The 17,378-nt window shown below is 44.3% G+C and overlaps 1 protein-coding gene across 4 annotated transcripts in view; it reads right to left on the bottom strand.

Moving 5' to 3' along the window:
- Positions 1-14,291, bottom strand: part of CLIP4 (CAP-Gly domain containing linker protein family member 4) — a 55,483-nt gene extending 41,192 nt beyond the window's left edge. Inside the window, exons 1-3 of one of the 4 annotated variants that reach the window (XM_070428930.1) lie at positions 14,155-14,291; positions 4,735-4,882; positions 618-757 (exon numbers count right to left, since the gene is read on the bottom strand). In XM_070428930.1, coding sequence (XP_070285031.1) covers positions 618-757; positions 4,735-4,867 — 273 coding nt within the window. In that variant the 5' untranslated portion in view covers positions 4,868-4,882; positions 14,155-14,291. Of the gene's footprint in view, positions 1-617; positions 758-4,734; positions 4,883-7,289; positions 7,347-11,698; positions 12,415-12,804; positions 12,936-14,154 lie in introns of those variants that run through there. The other 3 variants (XM_070428929.1, XM_070428931.1, XM_070428932.1) reach the window with 3 other exon arrangements.
- Positions 14,292-17,378: the final 3,087 nt, after the last annotated feature.

Below are 17,378 nucleotides of genomic sequence, written 5' to 3'. Positions count from 1 at the left end.
CAACAAGAATGAAAACTGAACTTGCCAACCGACTGAAGGAAATGTATAAAGAGTATTACAAGGTAATCTACACTCCAAATATGTCCCTTAACCTCTCAAAGAGTGAGCAAAATTTTATTTCTCATGGGTATAATGGTATCTGAAAAAAGTATGAGCTCTCTCTTCCTACAACAGGATAACATGCTGGTCAAGGAAACCAGTTATTCTTTCATCCCGCCTCCAAAAAATATTTTTAAATTATATTTAAGCCTAGATCTTTAACAAACTACCCAAAAGTATAGATAAAACATGATGGTAATCAAATACCCTCATGAAAGAATTTCTTTAAGTTTACAAAATTAATCTGTACAAGAAAGAAAGTTCCCAAAATGCCTGCTCCTGTGAAGTCTCCAATGTCAGAATCCCACATGTAAGAGAGTGAGGAGCATGAGGGAATAATGGAAAGAATTTATAGTACTAACTATTTAACTATAGTAAAAACCTGGAAATACAAAGAACAAACATCAGACTCTTTAAAAGGTCTCCCCTTTATCACCATCTTTCCATTTAGATGGGGGGAAAGTTTATGTGATTAACAATCCTAACAACGTAAAGCTTAAAATGTGATAATTTCTCACCTCGTTCCCAATAATGTCAATGTTCTGCTGGACCTGAGGAACCCACTGTCTTAAAATGGCAAATAATTCTGATACAGAAGTTTTGGGATCAAAGAGAATTTCCTGGCATGATGTATCATTCGGATCAAAGAAAGAGAACTCTGAAATAAAAGATGTAAATTAAATTTATTAGAAGTTGCAAATAAATATATTGAAAATACTAAACAATAAGACCAGAGCTTAAATGATACCAATATTTTTAGATGTTAGAAAATGTAGATTTTTACCTTAAATAATTCTCAAAAACAAAATCAAAATTGCCAAAAAGTATGAGGCACTCCTGAGTTGTTGTGAGAATGAGATTTCGATTTACCATCCCATAATTTATTATAGATGAAACAAAAACATAAGTGTGCAAACCCTGATCTCAAATCCCAAACTTTCCAAAAATTATTTCTAAGGCAGTTAAAATTTGTCAAGTCTGATCAATATTTTCACCTCTAAAAACATAAATGTGTCATGAAGAGCAAGTTTACAACTAAACAAATGAATTAGACATCTAAGCCATGAATTTATAAAGATAGGTCTCAAAAAACATTGATCAATAAATTAAGTTGCAGAATAATATACAATATCAATCATTTAAATAAAATTATAAACATACACAACAAAAATACATATTATTTATAGGCACATATTTGTAGTAAAAGTATAATAATAAGATTTGGAATACTCACACTAAATATAAGATAGTTGTTACCTCTGGGGAGCAAGGGGAATTGGATCAGAAAGGTAAATGGAGGGGATTTATCTTTAAAGTTTTATTTCTTTTAATAAAAAAAACAAGAGCTAAAGGAAATACGACAAAATGCTAACATCTGTTCATTCTGATGGTGGACATGTGTGATATACATTTTTGCTATCACTGTTCTTTGCATTTGTAAATGATTTCCTATTTTTAAAAAATGAAATGCCATGGAAAAACCAATACACAGTAACAATAAAAATAACAAACATGCCAATAAATTTGCGAGGCTTATTTAAAGAAAACTGAAGAGGGGTAGGGGAAACTTAAGTGGAGAAAGACACATATTCCTGCATCGGAAGACAGAACATTGAAAGCTATCAATTTTCCCAAGAACATTATTTAAAATAATTTCAATTCTAATCAAAATCTCACCAGGATTTATTTGTAGGAAGAGACAGACAAAATTATTCTACTGTTCATCTGTGTGAGAGCTTCTCAAACATTAATGTAGATAGGAGTTACCTAGGGATCTTGTTACAATGTAGATTCTAATCCAGTAAGTCTCAGGTGGGGCCTGCGACCACATTCCTAACAAGCTCCCAGAGATGCCAATGCTACTAGACTAAGAACCACCCTGTGACTAGCAAAGACCTAGAGAATAAATGTCAGAGAAATAAGCAAGAATACTTGAACCAAGAAGAGTAATGGTTAGCCCAATAAATACTGAAGCATGTGTCAATGTTTCAGTAATTATATACTGAGGTAATGGCAAACAGCAGAATCATTTAAATAATAATAATAAGTTACACTCACTAAGTGCTTCATAGGTGCCAAGGACTGTTACATGCAGGGTGGAGCAAACATGAGTTTACAGTTATGAGTACATGAATCAGAGTTTATTCTTGTATTATTACTTATTAATTATTGTATTACCAGAGGCCCGGTACATGGGTTTGCGCACCGGTAGGGTCCCTTGGCCTGGCCTGCGCCCTCTCACAATCCAGGACCCCTTGGGGGATGTCAAGGAGCCTGATCCCCACAGGCCAGGCCGAGGGATCCTACTGATGCATGAACCTGTGCACTGGGCCTCTAGTATGCATATAAGATCTTTGGTTCATCTCTTCCCGCCCTCCCCTCTCCCCGCTTCCCTCTGAGATTCATCAGTCTGTCCCATGTTTCCATGCTTGTGCGCTGAGCATCTGCCCCCTGGTGGTCAGTGAGCATCATAGCTACCAGTCCAACAGTCGAACAGTTGCTTAGGCTTTTATATATAGAGATTTTTCATACAAACAACTATAAACCTGCATTTGCCCCACCCTGTACACTTTATGTAAATTACCTTATTTCATCCTCATAACAACATATGAGATAGGTGTTATTATTCTCATTTAATCAAAAAAGAAGGGGATAGAGAAAATAAGTAATATGCCCAAGATCACAGAGCTGCTAAGTCACCGAGTCAGTTTCCCACTGTTGAAGATAGCTAAGTGGCTAAATGGATGTCTGTCAGAGCTTCTGAAAATAGACTTTCTATGCTGGAAAGTGAGTAGGGAAAGTTCAACTATAGGTCCATTCAGATTCTAAGAATCTATAATTCTAATAATATAGGCAATGTATTTATTCAACACAAACTGAGCAACTAATCAATAAATGACTATATTAGCCCTAAGGAGATCAATAAAAACAAAACATGATTCCTGCCCCATCCCAAAGACTTATATAGTCTAGGAAAGGAAATAAGATAATTATGACTCAAGATAGAATTAGATAAGAGTCATAAGCAAGGAACAAAGTGCTTCAGTTCAATGCTTTTCCCATATAACTGATTTTGCTATATCTGACAATAAACTCAGTCAATTTGTGTAAAAGCTGCAAATAATTCCCAGGATCTAGGCACAGATTTTGTGTAATATTTTTCATGATTTCAAGGTAATCACTGTAGAATCTGAACACATAAAAATAGCATACTTGGTACTTGGAACTGAATAGTTATTAGAATGGATAGGACTAAAAGGACAAATTCCCAATCAAATATTTTTTTATATCTACTGATATTTAAAAATTGTATTATCTCTACCTCCAAAGATGATTTGAAATGGTGACCCAATATTTTACTTGAAAAACTCCAAGTCAGAAATGTAACAAATCTATCAAATTTATCTCCTGGTGTTCTTTTACCAACTAGCTGATAAAATAGGGTCTTGGGGAAAATTTATCTAAATAGATAAAAACTAGGATACTTCTAAATTTATATTTTACCAAGGAGATTTAAATGAACCAATTTAAATAGGAACCAATATCATTCCAGGGAAAGGTCTCACCCTCCCTGCTTTTTATAAGCTTTGCTATATTTTATCTGTGTACTAGAGGCCCAGTGCACAAATTCATGCACAGGTGGGATCTCTCAGCTTGGCCAGTGATCAGGGCCTATCAGGGCCGTCTCACTCAGTCCCTGATCGGGGCTGATCCGGGCCAGCCAGAGGGAGGGGCCACGGGAGGTTGGCTAGCTGCAGGAGGTTGGCTGTGGGAATGCACTGACCACCAGGGGGCAGCTCCTGCATTGAGCGTCTGCCCCCTGGTGGTCAGTGTGTGCCGTAGCTACCAGCCAATCGTCCGGTCAGAACGGTCGCTTAGGCTTTTATATATATACTAGAGACCCAGTGCACAAAATTTGTGCACAGTTAGGGTCCCTAGCAGCTGCTGGCTGCTGACTGGGGCCTTCCTTTGTTCTGTGCCACCCTCTGGTGGTCAGCACACATCATAGTGAGCGATCAAACTCCTGTTGGGTTGAACTCCCAAGGGGACACTTTGCATATTAGGCTTTTATATAGATAGATAGATTGATTGATAATTACAATTATCAATGATGATTGAGACAGGGTCCAAATTAGGCTTGCTTGTGTACTAAAACTTGTTGTTACACTGTCGCCTGAGTTTGGAACCTTTCAGGAGTGAGCACTTACCGTGTTAATTAGAATTCTAGTTTTTCAAAGACCACAGGGCCCCTAGAGATGGCTAGTTGACAGTGCTTTTGTGTCATTTTTTTCAGTATATGGCTTTGTAAACAAGTCAGTATATTTAACCAAAATAAGTACATGAATAGCAGAAGAATGCTAGGTGTCTAAGCACCACTGCCTCCTGAAAAAAAGTTCTTCTAAATCCATCATGGTGCATAAAATGAACTTTTACCTAGTAAAAGCGCTGATAGAAGAAATGAAATGTTTTGTTTAAGTGGCAGAAAAAGCAATTGTATTTTTGAAAAAGGAAAACTTTAGCAATTTTATGAAAACCATAGTAAATTGTTTTAGGAAATATTATGAGCATAAAACAGACATAAGACAGAAGTCAGGTTACCAGCTCATAGCCAATAAAGTCAGCTACTGCACATACCACAGTCGGAAGGCATTGGTGCTGCAGAAATGGAGAAGGTCACGGGTGTATCCGAACCTGAAAACAAAAATGGGTATCTTCCGATCAAAGACTCTCCTTCTAATGGGAACTCTGGGAGGTCCTCTATGGTCATCTTCTAGAAAGCCACCTGTAATGAGAGGAGAGAGAAAGCACGTTACTTCTGAATGCCACTTCGAGTGACTGCCTTCAATGATAAACAGCCTGTATTCTTTTAATATCTAACTTACTGACACTTTCAACTTCAAACTTCAAGAATCGCTTTTAGAAAGGAAGGGGGGGAACTTCCTTTCAGCAAACATAGTGCTTATAGAGTCAGCAGCACACATTATCTTTCTAGACAAAGCTCAGGAGCCATATTATTTCCCAAGTATAGGTGAAAACATTTTTAAATGTTGAGCTAATCTAAATGGATGATGTTTTCTTTACTCACAGATATTATCCCTAGTCAAGGGACCTTTAACTTCTCATGGAATCTGACACAGCTTATACCATCTGTCACCCAATAGCTCTTGCCACATGCTCATCACATGAACACAATCTAGTTTAGGATATTCTCATTATTTCCTGACATCCCAGAAAACTTTAGTGACTGCTAATCACATCTCTCGTACAAATCTAAGAGCCCACTTCTTAACAATGATAGGATCTGTTCATTCCATCCTAGCAGGAGATGGAAGGCCATGTCTTTTTTATTTTTTCAGACACAATTTTAAATTTAATTTTACTTGAATTTCACAAAAGAAAAAGAAAGAGAAGTTGATGGAATTGCTGAATTCATATAAATATTTCCTCTAGACAAGAGCTACTTCCCCTAAAACATCCCTTCAAAATAAAAAATAAAAAAAGGAAGAAAGGAAGGGAGGGAGGGAGGGAGGGAGGGAGGGAGGGAGGGAGGGAGGAAGGAAGGAAGGAAGGAAGGAAGGAAGGAAGGAAGGAAGGAAGGAAGAAAGAAAGAAAGAAAGAAAGAAAGAAAGAAAGAAAGAAAGAAAGAAAGAAAGAAAGAAAGAAAGAAAGAAAGAAAGAAAGAAAGAAAGAAAAACTGTAAGAGCATTAAAGGCTGAAGTCATCATGATTTTCCCCCAAGGATGTATTTTCATTGTTGTGTGTACAGGCTGGCTTCTTGCTGTGAAAGATGAGATTGTTGGCCCAGCCACACGGGCATGAACATGCAGTTCTGAAAATACTGAAGCCCTTCTGTACCAGTTAGTAAATATCAGCCACTAGACTCTCCCCAGGGCTCTCTCCCTCCCTCTCTCCTGGCTGCCCCATCTCCTTCAATACGCACCACTTCACCCCAAGCAGCTTTCCATCTGTTTTATATACTGGCCTCAGGTAAGGCTTTGTTTGCAGAAAGTATTCAGTGTGAAAAGCCCTGCTCAAGATCAGCCCTCAGGTCCTTGCAAGTGTGCACAGTCCGGGATTTCTGAGAATGGAGGCCTTTCTCCCAAACACACTAGCTCCTTATGAAATCAAGTGCAGTAAATGGGCAACAGACACAGGCCTGCGGGTATGGAGACGGCCCCTGAGCCGGTCCAAATCAGATGAGGCAGAAGGTGCTGGAGCCCAGGCTCAAGTGGAGGCGGCAGGAAGGGAGTGGGCTTTGCTCCGTGCCCAGCCCTGTGCCAGGTGCTCACGGGCGGATCCTCTCCAGTCCTATGAGAGGTGTTTCTTTGCTCCCTTCCATCCCTCCCTCCTTCCCTTCCTTCCGGATTTACTGAGCACCTGTCTGTGCCAGGGGCTGGAGTACAAAGGCAAAGCTAGCATCCCCAAGACCTCACAGCCCCCTGAGAGCTTCATCAAGAAAATGGCTGAGTCTGGGGTGGGTGCAGGATGCAGGGGGAGCCCCAAGTGACTGAGGGGAGGTTCTCCAGTGCAGTAAAGCCAAGCTGGGATTTGAAGGATGAGGAAGGGCATTCCAGGTGGAGGGAACTGCAGGTGCGAAGGCAGGGAGGCAGGAAACAGCCCGCCTGGTCTGGGAACTATGGGAGGGCAATGGAGCCCAGGTCCAGAAAATCTGCTGGGTGAGGTGGGGTCCCAGAACCCACCACCTGGACCCTCTGCCTCCTTGACCTTCTTTGCTCCCGGCTGCCTGGCCAGGAAGAGCCCTGGCCCAGCTGCACAAAAGGAGGCTTTGAACCTGTAAGGAGTGAGGAAGGAGGGGCCAGCTGGTGTGTATTTTTGGACTGCTTCTCAGAAATCACCTCCTCCTTCTCCCCTCCTCCGACACCATGGCAACCAGGCAGCAGCTGGGGGAACCACCCAGTCAGGACACATGCCTGGGTTGTGGACTAGATCCCATGGATCATGCAGTTGATCCATGATTCTCTCATCATTGATGTTTCTCTCTCCCTTCCTCTCTGAAATCAATACAAATACATACTTTAAAAAAAAAAAGAGCTGAGGAGAGACTCAGGTGGCCCCTGGGAAGGGTTCCTTTCTCCCCATCTCCCCAGCACGATTCAGGAGGCAGCCTCTCTGGGGGTCACCCTGGACCCCTAGATCCATCCAGATTCCAGCTCGTGGGGACTCAGTACCTGAGAGGGTGGAAAGGCAGGCACACAGCGCCCGGGTCACGTAGGGCGAAAGGACTGCCCATCCGCCCACCCATGGCTGTCTGGCTCCATCAAACTGCTTCCAACTGGTTTTCTGTTTCCTGCCAACCAAGTCCCTCTCCGGAGGGTTTTGTAGAATTATTGTTTCTTGCGGATGAAGCACTCCATGTTTCTCCGAGGCTGGAGGTGAAGTAATTGGAGACAACTCCGCACTGTTCGACACAAATGGCCCATTGGTTCAGCGTCAGGACAGAGGCCTCGGGGCGCTAAGGAGGCTGCCGCTCTGTCTTCCTCACGATCAGCTGGCAGATCAAAGGCTGGGCATTTGAGGGCTCTAATGGGTTTTCCAGAAGACCATGCCTTTTAAACCATATCCCTGATATTACCTTTTTCTCAGACAACATGAGTGGTTTGAGTAAATTTGCTATAAATTAGACTGGTGTTGCACCAAGCCAACCCATCAGAAATGGAGAAAGAAGAGAAAATGTCAGCGAAACTGAACTATGAAGCCAAAAACCTTCCAATTTCTTTTGTATCAAATCTTTCAAATATGAAATATTATGACTGTCTATATGCTTTTTAAATATAAACAGAAAACCATATTACAAAACCAAATGAAAATGATTTTTAGTTTATTTCAGTAGAAAGAATAGAATAAGTGAAAATAGCTAATTGATCGTGTCCTCTAGCAGATTATGCCTTGCTATTTATTACTCAATGTGCTTTTTTCAATTGATTAATCAATCTGCCATCTAACTTAATCATCTTTACCATCACCACCCTTACCTAAGGAAACATCACCTCTTCAAGTTAACTGGTTCCTTCCCAACCTGATTCACAGGTTTTCTAAATACTAGCAGGAACTGGTAAAGAGTAAGATGATTTCTTTTTTCTCATAAGGTGTATGTTTATATGGACGTAGAGATTATCACACATTAAATAACCTAATTCAGTGTTACTATGTTAACAGTATTCAAGTTTTCATAGATGCTAGAATGATTTGCCACCCAATACTTTGAATTGTTTTGACATTAACCTTGCTACATAATCCTATATAATAAAAGGCTAATATGCAAATTGACCGATCAGGAGAATGACTGGTCGCTATAACGCAGGAGCTGCCCCCTGGTGGTCAGTGCGCTCCCACAGGGGGAGCACTGCTCAGCCAGAAGCCGGGCTCATGGCTGGCGAGTGCAGCACAGCGGCAGTGGCGGGAGCCTCTCCTGCCTCCATGGCAATGTCCCACAGCCGGCTTAGGCCAGATCCCCACAGGGAGCTGGCTTACAGCCAGACATCCCCTGAGGGCTCCTGGACTGCGAGAGGGCACAGGCTGGTCTGAGGGACCCCCACCCCCCACCCCCCGCAAGTGCACAAATCTCATGCACCAGGCGTCTAGTAGGAATATAACAAGGAATTGGTGTCACATGGCATGGTGATCTCCCTTAAATGCTATCAATTCTAAAAAGTAACACGCCACAAAGATGACTGTCCTTCAACACTGTAGCTTCTCAGTGTAGAAGTAACTCAGCGTTTCTACCCGTTGGCCTCTAAGTGTTTGGCAGTAAGTTTGGACAAAATATTACATGCAGAGAATGAAGCTACCTTTAGCACAGCTTGTTAAACACATTACTAGTAAACGTGTAACCACTGCCTACAAGGCACTACACTGATCTAGATGTTTCAGAAAATAAAAAAATGAGTAACAGATGGTCCCATGCTTACAGTCTACTAGGGTGAATAAAATAGCACTAATTGCAATAGATGATGAAACAGAGGGGATTTGCTCCATAACATAAGTACAAGGAACATGCCCTATGGCAGCTCCTGAGAATCAGAAATGGTGTGGTAAAGGAGGCATCACCTTGGGCAGTGGTTCTCAACCTTCCTAATGCTGCAACCCTTTAATATAGTTCCTCATGGTGTGGTGACCCCCAATTTCATTGTTACAAATTGAACATAATTAAAGCATAGTGATTAATCACAAAAACAATATGTAATTATATATGTGTTTTCCGATGGTCTTAGGCAACCCCTGTGAAAGGGTCGTTCGACCCCCAAAGGGGTCACAACCCACAGGTTGAGAACTGCTGACCTAGGGAATAGGTCTTGAAAGATGAGTAGGCAGAGATTTGGGGCAGAAATGTAAAAGGAGAGCACTTAGAGGAACAGTAGGCTGGAATGCACGCTACATCCCGGAAAACAGTGAGAGGTAAGGCTGTAATGGTTTTTTAGGGCTATACTCAGAAGTACTTTAAATACCTGATCAAAGACCAAACCTTTTAATTCCATGAGCACTGGGAAACCACTGATTATTTCAAAGGAGATTGTTCCAGGGTTCAAGCTGTGTTCTAGGAAGATTAACCTGACTGCAATCACATTTTGAGACTCAGTCATGTTTTTTGATACTCATCATTCTTCAGCAGAGTGAATAAGTGGTTATCATTCTGAGTTGGTTAAGAGGAGCCACCTTTCAAATGTCCTTTTCAGAGTGGGTTTTCCATTCAAAAATGTTTTCTAGAAGTGATCCCCAAAGCACCTTTCATTTCCTTGCACTGTTGAGATTCTTAAAAGAACTGTATCTTACATACTATCACTTGCCACAGGAGTTAGATTAGTGGCCTACACATACCTAATAGTAAATATTCAAGTCCTAGATTCAAGGTGGAAAGATGAGTCACTCAACACAATGTAATCAACTTCATCATTTTACATGGTAGCTACTTCAAGCTCAGAGAAGCTATATTACCTAACCACTGGAGTGAACATTCTTTGTATTTTGTCTTCATTGCATTTTTCCCCAGTTCTATTTCCTTTCCTTTATGAAACCCCAACCTTCTGCCCCACCAAAGAAAACTATACGCCTCTATAGTCTTAGAATCCTTTTGCAAAAGCAATTTCTAGATACCATGACACCTGGGAATATTGGTCAAACTTGGAGATATACTAGCCTGAATCAAGTACATACTTTCATTTCAAATCCTACTATGGTTAACTGGTGATAATGGGTTATACAAAGTAAACCTTAAGATATTTTTTTTAAGTTGGCCCTATTTAACTGTGTACATAACAGATACAATAAGTAGACTCAAATTCCCCAAATTTTGATTTATATATGAATTCCATCCTATCCCATCACCCCAAATCAGCTCTGAGCAAAAGCATCTTGTAACATGGCTATGATATCTTATGATTTCTCAAGGATTCCTGGTCCATGCCCTAACTCAGAATGGTGGTGAGTGGAGAGGCCTGCTAACTTCTTCAGAGTAGTTGAAGGCTGGTTAGGGCCTCACGAAGGCACCTCTCTGAGGCCTAGGGATGCCCTCGGATTTATGTGGAATATGGTTAAGGGGCAGCATCCCTGAGCTACTCCACTAACAGGAAACACAAGCTGTGTCCACACAAGTTGGAATCATTCAACTTCATACAGCATTTTCTCGTGAGTCTTCAAGAGATTCCAAAAACAGTAGCCCAACCAAAATAAGCATTTAGAATACGTCTTCAGCAACCCATTTGCATGAAATCTGTTCAATCACTAAGCAGAGATTTGCAGTATTTGATACTGAGTTTGCTCTAGGCCTAGAGAGAACACAAAAGATACCTGCTCTCCAGAAGTCAATTTAGTCCTTCAACAAATATTTACTGAATGTTTCTTACTACTAAATCCCAGTCTGGGCATAGCAAACATAAAGAAAACAGATAAGCCTTTGCCCTCACGTAGCTTACAGCCTACAAGAAAGGTGTAATGACTGCGTAACTGTTATAAGTGCTGGAGTCAGGGGGGCAGGGAGACTTCCTGAGGGACTAATAGTCGAAAGCTGTGGTGCCCGAGCAGGTAGCTGCTAGTTACATGTGATTATTTGAATCAAATTAAGAGTTCAGGTCCTCCATTTCGCTAGCCCCAAACATGCGCTCAAAAGCCACATGTGGCCAGTGGCTGCCAGATGAACGTGGCGGAAGAAAACATTCCCCTGGTCTTGGAAAGTTCTCCTGAACATCACTGAGGGGAAGCTGTGCTGCTGAAAGGCCAGGTGAGCAAACAATACCGAGAAGCCTAAAACAAACAAACAACAACAACAACAAAAAAAGACTGACAAACTAAGCAAGCCCGTAACAGCACAGGTAATTACTGATCATTAACCAGGGATCAGAATATTTGTAGGTTTAAACAGGGGGAAAGAGTTAATTCTGTAACATTAAGAACACTAGAGTATGTTCCCAAATTGAAGCTGTTATAAACAATAAAAGACACCATAAAAACATCATTTTTAAAAAAAGAAAAGGCCTTGCTGTTGAGAACTGTATCTGATCATCTGAAACGTCTGAAATCAATCCCACACGTAACATATTCTGTGCCAAATTTTCTATGAAATAGAAATAAACATATTCATTACATTTCAAGATCCAATCTTACAGCCCAGGTCCGTCGATATCGAACGGAAGCATTTAAAAATGCCTATTTATGTTAGCAAAATAGGACAGAACCGGGGAGGCTTTGCAGCATAAAAATGAACAAAGCTAGACTTCTGCCATTTTCCATTCTGTTTTCCCTCCATAGTGGCTGCAGGTCCTGCGCCACGTGATCTGCCATAGAGCCGGCTTAAATTGTGCATCGGATTGCTGTATGGCAACTGTCCATGTGAACGCAGAAGTACAATTAAAAGAGTCGGGGGATGTTTCTCCGAAGAGGGTTGAAACATTTCAAAGGCATGATTTTTATCCTATAGATATCGCCACAGTATGAACCACCGTCCAGCTGGGAGCACAGAGCAAGTTATCACCCCATGAGAATATCAGCCTCTGATACATATCAAAACACTGTCTCCGCGTTTAAATCCAGAGTGCCTGTGAGTCTCTGGGGGAATGAACCACCTGACTGACATCAAACGTAAAAGAAAGCTGACATTATAAACCCATCCATCTAATCCGCAAGGATGAGGTCTAAGCCGCGCCTCTCTGCCGGGCAGGTCTCGCGCGTTTCTCCAAACTTCCCGATTCCCACGGTTTAAAATGAAGGAATCTCGGGGTAGCAAAAGCCTGGAAGCAAAGTCATCTGGTTTCGTTTTGCATTCCCACTGGCAAAAGGTTTCTTCAACAGTTTAACACGCGCGGGGAGAGCTGGAGAGGCCCATTTCCAGGGCAGGGCCGAGCCAGCACGCACACCCGTGCGCGCGGGAGGCACTCCCAGGGCGCCGGGCGGTCAAGGTTGGAGCCCGGAGCTCCGCCGCCGGTTCCGGCCCGTCCCCCACGCGGCGCGGCCTCTCCTCCTCAAGTCAAACCTTCGTGAGGCAGGGAGACGAGCACCCACATCCTCACGGGTGGGCCACGCCGCCCCGGGGAGGCCTCCGGGGGCCGGCGCCACCGGCGCCACTGCAGGCGGCCGCCGGGCTCCGGGTGCCCCCGCGCCTCCGCGCGCGCGGCCCTCCCAGAGCCGCCAACCGCCCCACGGGCACCCGCGCCCCGCCCGCCCGGCCTGGAGCCCCGCGCGCTCCCGCCGCACCTGCCTCCTCGGATCCCCTCGGGACGGCGGGCTGGGGACGCGGGGGCGCGGACGAAAGGCCGAAAGGCGCGCCCCTCCGCCGGCCCGGTCTCCGGTGGCAGCCGCGGAGCCTCCCGCCGCGCCGCTCCGGACCTCCAGGGGCCCCCCTGCCGCCGCCTCGCGCGCACCCGAGCCGGGCCCACGCGGGGTCTGCGCGCGCGCGCAGTGCCGCCTCCCGGGTCGCGCGCACGCGCAGCTGCGGGAGGGGGGCAGTCGGGTGGGGCGGGGGCGCGCCTGCACTCGCGCGCCTGCAGCCTGAGCCCACAGCCTCCCACCGACAGAGGGTTGGGCCTGGAGGTTGGAACGCTGTGGGGTGCTCCTGGGTTCACCTGGCGTGGAGGTGGACCGCTGGTACTCACCCCTCCCGCCCCCCCGCCCCGCAGCCGAGGCGAGCTCCGGGGGACCCCGCCTGGCCCAGGGCAGTGACCGGGGAAGCAGCCCTTGGCCCGCTGCACACTCTTCTATGAAAGCCCTTAGCCGGCCCGACCAGACCTGCCTCCAGAGCTAGAAGCGCTCCTACCACCTTCTTTGGTGCAGGGACCTGGTCAAGTCCGTTTGGAGGTCCCCAGCGTCTAGCCCCGTGCACAGCCCAGAGGAGGTCCATGGGTCAGTTGCCTGTTTGCAGGTCTGGCTGTAAAAAGCCTGGTCAGTGCTCTGCCCAAAGTTGGATAATTACACCCAAGGGGGTCAGTGTAGAGGCAGAAGTGAGCAGTCACCCCAGAAGTTCATGTCCCCTGCTGCTTTGGCCCTTCTCACCCTCTCCTCTCCTGGTCCCCTTCTCCCTCCCCCAAGAAACAGAAAGTGATGTAACTGTGACAACAGCACGAAGGCTGACATCCTGGATCTCCATCATCCAGGGGAAGGGAAGGTGTTATTTGACACTTAATGAGTCCCCTTGATGAAGAAAATACGTCCATTGCTTCCCATGACTGAGGTTTTTAACACCGAGTCCGTAGTGCTACACCCTAACACCTCTCTCCTGGCCCTTTGTTCTGGCTCTGATGTACAGATTACTACCCTGTACTTCTCCGTGCACCAAGCACAGTGCCTGGCAGCGGCTGATACTGAATAAATGCCTATTCATGTCTCTGCAAGAACGCCCTTCCTTTGAAAGCAACCATTTTCCCTGTCGTCAGCCTTGTTGAGAAGTCCTTCCTACCTTGGGAGCTAAGGTCCACTCCCCGCATTTCCTCCTCTTTCTACCCCAGGGAACTTACAGATCGGACCTGACTCCTAGGCAGGGTCTAGAGGACAAGCATTCTCTGTCCCCTGAGGCTGTTCCTTATAGGACAGGGTGATGACCCCACTCACCCGCATGTTGAGGGACTCTGAGGCATGCAGAGTCTAGAGCTCAGGAAGGAAACCGGGTGCCCTGTCGAGTGGAGAGGAGAGAAGCGGCCACCTCTTTCTGCGTCCTATGCTTCCAATAGCGTAACTCAAAGTATCAAAACCGGTGTTTGCAGCAGTCACATCACATTGCTGAATGGGGTGGGGCATGCTGTCAACTAAAACCCTAGCACTTGCACAACAGGTAAATGCCATGACCATCCCACAGTTCCTGGTCAGCTGCCAGTTTCTCTGTCCCTGCAGGTTTAGCGTCTTCCTGCTCTCTCAGGGATGATAGTGTGAGGCAGAGGCTTGCTTCTCCATGGGGGAGGGGGGCGACTCCACCTCCCTCTCCCTGCTCTCTTCTATCCTGTTCTGGCATGACCCCGCCCAACTCTTTAACCGATGAAAAGGAGGAAGGCAATCTGCCCTCGGTTGGCTTTAAGTAACTATAAATGTTCCCTATTGCCAGTGAGCACAGAAACTCATAAACATCCATGTGTGACAGAAGAGGCTATTGATGAAGTTTCCACAGGTATACAGTTCACTTTTATTGCTGATTTACATTATTCCTCTGAGATACCCCTTTTAGTAAATGACAGGGTGTGGCTAGCTGAGTTGTTCTTAATGATAATAAAAGTCTCTGTTAGAACCAGCCAGGCCACTGGCTTTTTCTGCTACACCCAAACACCATATAGCGCACACAGGCAAGTTCCCAGGACACCAAACCATTAGAGAGAGTCTACCAAACCATGAGAGGATTGGAGGGAATAGGCAAAAGAAGACAGTGTCACTGCTCTTGCATGGACTGAGGTAGTGAGCAGGATATCATTCAGAGGAGAGAAGAAAAGAATTCTGCTTCCAGAATCAGGGTATACAAGAGACATCCAGCTGTCAGAATTGGGGTACCAGATTGGAGTCCAACTAGCAGGGGTACTTAAATGCAAAATATCAAAGCAGAGCACTAGGTAGAGCCCCTAAAATATTTCTATTTGCAAATGATAAAATCATTAGCCTAGAAAATCTTAACAAAATCAGCTATTAGAAGTAATAAGTGAGTTCAAGAAGGTTGCCAAATACAAGATCAATTTCTAAAAATCAATTGTTTCTTGTACATCAGCAGTAAACAACCAGGAAATATAATAGGCAATAAGATACCATTCAGCATAGCAATTAAATGCTAAAGCATAATATCCAGGAACTTTATGGAGAAAATTTTAAAACTCTACTTAAGGACATATAAGAATATTGGGTAAATGAAGATATTCCATGGATAGGATGACTTTACATTGTAAAAATTCCCATTTAAACTCTAAGTTTACTTTTATAACCACCAAAATTCCAGCAGGAACTCAACGTTTAAGGAACTTCAATAAACTTATAAAATATGTGAGGAAAAATAAATTTTGAAATAGTTAAGCCAGTTTTGAAAAGCAAGAGCCAAGAGAGGAAACCGGCCCTGCCAGATATGATGTCATTACCACACGGTGATAAAAATGTGTGGTACTAGTGCAATCACAGAACAGTGAACAATAGAGAACTCAGAAGCAGACCCATGGCACCTCAGTATTTGTAAAGGTGGAACCACACATTAATGAGAAAAATGTAAATTATTTAGAAGATTGTATTGGTGAAACTGGCTTAGTTTATGAAGAAAAAAATGAAGTTGGGTTTCCCACATCCACCATCCACAAAGGTGAACTCCAGATGAATTAAGACCCACATTTGAAAGGCAGAAAAGAAATCTAGGAGAATATCTTTACGTATGTGGGGTAGGGGCTGACTTCGTAAAACAAGCCTGCAAAAGCACAAACCTTCAAGCAAAAGGCTGGGAGATTTGGCTACATCACAACTAAGGTTTCTCTTCAGTGAGGAATACTATAGAAACAGTCAACAGACGGCTGACAAATTGGGGAGACTATGTCTGTATGGTATGTTCAACAGCAGCTGGGGCCCTGGCTGGGTGGTTCCATTGGTTGGAGCACCAAAAGGTTGCAGATTCGACTCCCAGTCAGGGCACATGCCTAGGTAGCAAGTTTGATCCAGGGTCAGGGCACTTATGGGAGGCAACCAATTGATGTTTCTTTCTCACATTGATGTTTCTCCCTCCCTCCCTCCTTCTCCCTCCCTTTCGCTCTCTCTCCTGGGTGAGGATTTTTTAAAAATAGAAGAAATACCTGCCTCCAAGTGTGGTCATGAGCCCTAGGTCTGACTCAAAGTGAGTGCTCATTAAATAGCGGGATAAAAACTGTAGTGTGTGGTCATGAGAAAAGAATATCAACAACCTGCCAAAAACAAAACAAAACAAACAAAAAAAAAACCAACAACAGCAGTGTCAGTACTAGGGATTTCCCAAGAGGGAGTGCACTTTACAGGATGGGGTGATTGGGAAAGGCATCAAGACAGAGACATTTTGAGCCAAGTAGGAAGGATAATGAGATCCAGATATAAAAACAAGGAGCTGGCATTTACTGAGTGCTTGGGGTGTGATGTGTGTTGTTCTAAGCATGTTCATGAATCATTTCACTCCTCATGGAGAAATGTCATTTCAGCTTCAGTTTCCAGTGGGAGAAATAACGCACACGGTAGTTAGGTAGCTCACCCAAGATCACACCGTAGCAGCAGAACCAGGAATTGAACTCAGGCAGTCTAGTTCGAGAGATTAAACTCTTAACCATGACACTTTGCAAGAGAAACGCTTGGAGGCAAAAAAGCTAAGGTGTGTGTGGAGAAGAGTAAAGAATCTAGCTGGCCCTAGCCAATTTGGCTCAGTGGATAGAGCGTCAGACTGCAGACTCACGGGTCCCAGGTTTGATTCCAGTCAAAGATACATGCCCGGCCCTAACCGGTTTGGCTCGGTGGATAGAGCGTCGGCCTGCGGACTGAAGGGTCCCAGGTTCGATTCCAGTCAAGGGCATGTACCTTGGTTGTGGGCACATCCCCAGTAGGGGGTGTGCAGGAGGCAGCTGATCAATGTTTCTCTCTCATCGATGTTTCTAGCTCTCTATCCCTCTCCCTTCCTCTTTGTAAAAAATCAATAAAATATATATTTTTTAAAAAGATACGTGCCCGGGTTGCAGGCTTGATCCCCTCTCCCTCCCTCTCTGAAACATTAGATATAGCTGGAGGAGAACCTGCAGCACAGGCTGGGAAGAGGTTGAAGCCTGACCAGGATGGCCCCAACTGTCCTGTGGGGAAAAGCCACCACC

This window comes from Myotis yumanensis, unplaced genomic scaffold (genome assembly GCF_028538775.1).
Source record: "Myotis yumanensis isolate MYYU_CA2020_CCGP unplaced genomic scaffold, mMyoYum1.0.hap1 SCAF_11, whole genome shotgun sequence".
Lineage (NCBI taxonomy): Eukaryota > Metazoa > Chordata > Mammalia > Chiroptera > Vespertilionidae > Myotis > Myotis yumanensis.
Note: the sequence above shows the minus strand (reverse complement) of the source record. Positions and strands in the feature narration are given on the sequence as shown.